The 6000-nt window shown below is 35.7% G+C and overlaps 1 protein-coding gene across 1 annotated transcript; it reads right to left on the bottom strand.

Moving 5' to 3' along the window:
• Positions 1-816: 816 nt before the first annotated feature.
• Positions 817-1656, bottom strand: LOC132190277 (protein GLUTAMINE DUMPER 2-like). The gene has a single exon (XM_059605216.1). It carries the CDS (start codon positions 1575-1577, stop codon positions 996-998), a length of 582 nt encoding a protein of 193 aa, XP_059461199.1. The 5' UTR covers positions 1578-1656; the 3' UTR covers positions 817-995.
• Positions 1657-6000: the final 4344 nt, after the last annotated feature.

Here is a 6000-nt window from a genome sequence, read left to right as displayed (position 1 = left end):
TGTAATGTCATTTTCTTAGATTTTTTTTTTTTTTTTTTTGTGAAATTCAGGCAGTTTAATTTTCCGATTACGGGACGGAAGGGAAACATAAAATACATTATAGGTGGTTTTTATTATTTTTATGTGACTCATTAAGAATATGTGCTTTGTCGTTTTCTATCCTTTATTCTCAATGTTTTTTTAAGGCAACAATTCCACTAGCGAGGAGTTGATTTTTGAGTGATCTAAATGCTGTTGGGAAGTGAATCATATTATGTAATACATAATACTTTTTGTTGTTTATTTCAGTGAAGTGAGAATACAAATTAAATACAAATAATGACTGTCCCTTTCCTAGCTAGCTGCGTCGCTTCTTCTACTTCAACTTCTACTCATTGTGGTTTTGGTGAACCACTTTTTGTTTTGTGATCCACTGGTTTTGCCCAAAATGCTTAATGCACTAAACCCTTACTTTCCTAATTTGCTTACAAAACATGGGTTGCGAGTGAGTGCAATAAAGCTGGCGGAGGGCACTCCGGTTTCAACCTGTTCGGGCAGGTATTCGAACAATCCCAATAAGGTAGAGTTCGAATAGTCAACTATACCTGACCGAACATATGAACTCTTAATACAACCCAACCCGATCATTTCCAACAATTAATTAAATGCATAAATTGTTGTTACGAGAAAATTTATATAAAATTCATCTGCTCGAATAAATTTTGAATTGCCTGAGAAAATTATTGGCAGGCTGGTTAATTGGCCAACTGTAACTGTTTAAGTGCATAGAAAAAGGAAAATAACGATTTCTTGGAGTGATTTGTCTGTAATTAACTCGGAAGAGAAAACTCTGTCGTCTTCTATTCAATCTCAGAAAAATTTACATCCTCGGATACTAAAGCCAAAAAAAAAAAAAGGTCCAAAAGCCCAGAAGAAAATGGATCAAAATGGAGAAACACTCATCAAAATCTCTCTCTGTGGAGAGTGGAGAACAAAAAAGAAACCAATTAAGCCTCTCACTGGTTGTGATCTTGGGCTTCTGGGGTCTCCTGGAGCTGTCCATTTTCTTCAGTGGAAGCGTGATGATGATGATGATTAAGCTGATCCCCCATCTCCTTTTTCATTGTCTCGCAGTTTTCTGCCTTGTCTCCGGCCTCTTTGTTCTCGCCGCCGTCATTCAAATGATCAATCCCACCACCAAACGACGCCGTCTTAGCGCACACAGGGGTGGCTAAGAACGTGGGCTTCTGATCCCCGGCCATGATCACCAATATCTTCTCCTCGTACACCTTCACCACCTTTCCCTCAGAGCCCTCTCCCTCTTTCCCTTCGCCGGTACCGCTCTCCAAATCTCTGTCGTCGTCGTCTCTGGCGCCACCTCCTTCCCTCTCGTCGAACTGCCCGGCAAGCCTCCAGTAGGAGCAGGCCAGGAGGAGCAGAGCGAACGCTATGAGACCCAGCATCGCCGCCAGCCCACCGAAGAGGTACGGAACCGGAGAGTGCCACGGCGACCGCTGTCCCTGAGGCTGTGCCACGTGTGACACCGATGGCGTTGGTGACAATGAAGAAGCGGTTGTTGTGCTTGCAATGCTCCTCATGATCTGTTTCTCTCTCTCTCTCTTTTAATTTTTGGTTTCTTTATGTTTTTTTTGAGAGGAGTATAGAATGTGAGCTTGAGAAGCGAGAACTGAGAAGGCTGCATTTATAGCAATGGAAAAGTGAGGGGATAGGAGGATATAGATTTATTTATTTATTATTATTTTTTTCTTCTTTAAGCTTTTGCTTTTCGTGGGGGTCACGTGTCAGGCGTTTGACTCTTGAATATTTTTATTAATTTAATTAAATTAAATTAATTTAAACGGATCAAATTAAATTAATCCGTTTAAATTAATTTAATTTGATTTGAGAAGCGAGCTTAAACAAATTTTTAACTTTGTTTATCAAATAAACTCGATTTGACTCTTGAATATTTTTATTTTTATAATGAGAACAAGATGAAAATTCGTAATTTAATAGTTTAATAAATATTTCTTAAATTATTATAATTATGAGTCTTAATATATATATATATATGCGCGCGCATGCGTGTACGTGTAATGATCAATTACAAGTTTTGGATTTTTAGCAATGAACAAAATGTCGTAACTTAAAAGACCTATTTTATAAATCCTATTTCATGAGAATCTCACAATCCGTTGTAATTTTTATTTTGTAATTACTTTAATATTATTTTTTTTGACATGTTAATACAAGGAGATCGAGAAATGGAGGAGGTGGATTTGATTTAGTAAAGTACGCTTCATGATGTATAGTCTTTAGCCAATTTATTACCTCTTAGGGGACAGTTACCAAGAACAATTCATCATAGTTTTTTTTTTTTTTTTTAATAATAAGTAATAACTGATGCATTGTTAACAAAAATTAATAGATGATGTGACATGTTTAGTCTACCTTTGATTTTTATTATTTATTTTATTTTTTTCATTTATATTTAAAATTAATATGAGGTAGATTGAACATGTCAACTAAATAAAAAATAAAAAATAAACAGCACGTCTCAAAAAATAATAATAAAATAAAAGTGCACTTTCTGAGGTTACTCCGTTGTGAACGTGTACCAGACGCTTAAAACTTATAAGATCCTGTTTTGCCTCTAGGATGGTGTCTCCCATTGGGACAGCTGGTGGGGCTCAGAAGTATTGGACCGGTTGTTGGTGCAAGTGGGCCCGAGAGTGAAGACAGATGGAATGATCGTGACCCTCCGATCGACTGTCATGGGGAAGAACGCCCGCTTTTTCACCCTCTCGCAAAAGGGTTCCAACTTCCAATCAAGATTCAAGAGCATTACGCTCGGCTTGGATCCCCCTCGTACTATTTAACGTGATTCATGATGTTCTAGTCTTTTCTTAGTACTAGTGTGGGTATATCTCTAAGATGTAGGTGTAGCACATTGGCTTCACGTGTTTTGTTTTTTTTAGAAGACAACATTTACAAAAGACATGTAAAATTAGATGGTCATCCTACGAAATCCTACCATACATTTACATTGAAACCGCATTATACATGGTGAAGAACATGTTGTCATGTTGATCTCCTTTGATCAAGAGTTCCATAACACATGACGGTGAAGAATCAATTGATCACACGCTAGGTCATTTGATCAAGAGTATTTTTGTAAAGATAAAAGGGAAGTAAGCTCAAAGTGCTTCATTGAGAGTTAACCTTATACTTAAGTCAGTATTTTCTTAAAAAAGTGATTCATCGAGGGTCAACCTTATACTTAAGTCAATATTTGCCTAGAAAAATGAATGTACCTCCAAATGACCAAATTATCTTCTTTTTTTAATAAGTCATTTTTTGTGCACTGTAGTTAAGAGAGAGAGGCTGAAGGGCTAACATAATTTGATTTTGTGGTCTTTACTCACTACAAAATCTGTTTCGTCATTTCTTGATAATAACGTGATGTCAGTAGTTTAGGTGGTAATGGCTAAGATATAATAGATGCCATTTATCTTTATGTCCTGTTCACTTGTTTCTTTGGGTTGCGCTGGGTTCGACCAACTTAATTCAAATAGGTCCGACCAACATGGATCAGGTTGGATTAGGTTGTCCTCGAATGGATAATGTTTAGTTGACTTATAAGTTTTATTGTCAATGGGCCGATTTGAGACTCTGCCGAGAATGGGTTAGTTTGAGCTGATTCAATAGTTGAGGGAGGAGCTCACCTTTACGATGTTTATTATGTGCTACAGCAAATTTGATTGTAGTTGAAGTAACAATAGTGCTATATAGACTGTCACGTCAGGATTATAAGTCCACGTAAAACCACGTCAACTATTAAATAATTAAATTTAATTGTTGCTAATGTGACAGTTTCACGTGAACTGCCACATCAATTTATAAAGAAGATGTAGTATATATGCTATAGTACACTATACATAATACATCCAAGCCTTTTTCATATCTAAAGTAAATGGTTTGTCGAGCCATCTCTGCAAATTGCACTAAAGTAAGAGGAGTGATCATGTCATTTGCAGGCAATCTGTTCTCTTGGCATGATTGGTGTTTAAGAAAACAAATAGCAACAGTAGTTCAAAATCTTGCCTTTAAAGATCTAAAGAAAGAGGGAGGTATTATTCTAAACCTCCACTAGGGTGTCTAGAATGTCATGGTTTTGGAGAAAACAAGTAGCAACAGGAATTCATAATCTCTTTTTAAGATCTAAAGAGAGAGGGAGTCATATTATTCTAAGCCTCCCCACTCGTGTCTAGAAATCTTATGTCATGTTTTTTGTTTGTGATGGTTGGAATTATATCCATATTCGGAGAGGCATGCACTTTGTTGTTTGTTGCCTTGAGTTGAGTGTCCTTGTCTTAGGGCAACAGTTAAAGCGCACTTTGTGTCAAATGTGATGAGATGTTTGTATAGTGGAATTAAAGCAACCACAATGATTAAGCAAGGATAAAAGAGAATAACAATTGTGGGTAAAGAGGCAACAAAGCTAACCTTACTTTCCTTTAACTTCATCATTTCCTATGTGATTTCATTTCCTAGTGTCTGGCTTGCAATCACCCCAACAAACATCTCTTTTTTCAGATAGAGGTTTCGTCGGTCGATTTTGTTGTCTGAATTGCTAACAATTTGAGCAATTTATAAGACAAAGTTTGTATGAAGTTTATTTATCCGAGTAGATCTCGAATAGCCCGTCTCCCTGTTCGAGAAGGTATAGGCTCGATAAAAGTTATATTATATTTACCGCTCAAATTACTAAAATTTAGACAACAAATTGCTAGAAATTTGAATCCTTTTATGTGCAGCACTATTTCTAAGAGGACAATCCGTCTGCAAGCTTTTAGACCTTGCTCCCAATGTGCTGCATGGCTGTGGATAAGATATTTTCGATCAGTTTTGAGTTCAATTGCAACATGGTCCCTACATATTCAAGTGCGTTTGACTAAGTGATTTTACAAGTTAAAAGCATATTTTTAAACAAGATTATAAAAAATATTTCATATGAGAGTGCATTTGAATAAAAATATAGGGCACATATTTTTAAAACAACTCACAATTTTAAAAATCGAACTGTGATTTTAATAAATACTTAATTGTCTCTTAAGGAAACCTTTCCTCTAATTTCCTTTTTTTTGGAGGGGGGGTATGGTTGTATGACTTTTTTTAGTTCAAGTTACTCAATTACATGATCTTAGTTTTAATTTTGCTGTCTCAATTACATGATCTTGGCAAACATGATGGTCTCCCTGAAGGCATGAACCGGACAATAAACTTAATTTCTCATATAAACCAATTTAATTCCAATTAGAAAATGGGAAAATTTACTGCATTTTACTGTGATCAGTAGGGTCATGATATAACTCTCTTTATTTACATTCCTATAAAGACATTTTTGAGAATGGTGTCCGTTTGGTTTAGCGGTTTCAAAATGTATGGTGAAAACTTTTAAGCCATCATTTTTATTCAAATACACTCGCAAATAGGTCAATTTTCTTCATTTTGTTTAAAGATGCACATTATGATCTCAGAACTAGGTTTACAATTTAGCTTCGACTACAATTAGGTCATAGTCAAAATATCACCTCATCAGTGGCTTGCTTTTCCGCTGCATTAACCGTAATAGTTATCATATTTCGGTTAAGATTTTATTTTGTTGTATGTATTTAACAGAGTAAATGGTGAAACCTCATTTGAACATGGTGTCACGCCAAATAAGATTTGTCAACTTTAATTTTGACAATGAAATAAATCCTCTCCATTCGTGTTTAATCACATGAAAAATGTTCACTAAATTTGGTTGCATGGTTTTCTTTTGATGCTCGATCGTGTTTTAATTATGACGGTGTCATGGTGATAGTCAGACCTCCATGAACATGATGAAGTTCAAAGCCAAATTATTTCCCGCTAAAAAAGATGAGAAAATAAAGAGAAAAGATTTGTTCCCTCCAATTATTATTTTTTTGATCTTCTTTGTGGTTGCTCTAAAATATTTATGTAGTGGGAATGTAC

Source organism: Corylus avellana, chromosome ca8 (assembly GCF_901000735.1).
Source record: "Corylus avellana chromosome ca8, CavTom2PMs-1.0".
Lineage (NCBI taxonomy): Eukaryota > Viridiplantae > Streptophyta > Magnoliopsida > Fagales > Betulaceae > Corylus > Corylus avellana.
This window is presented reverse-complemented; position numbering and strand designations above follow the sequence as displayed.

What these genes read in the sequence shown, in the direction of transcription:
- LOC132190277 (XM_059605216.1), bottom strand. Translation starts at nt 1,577, where the DNA reads ATGAGGAGCATTGCAAGCACAACAACCGCTTCTTCATTGTCACCAACG.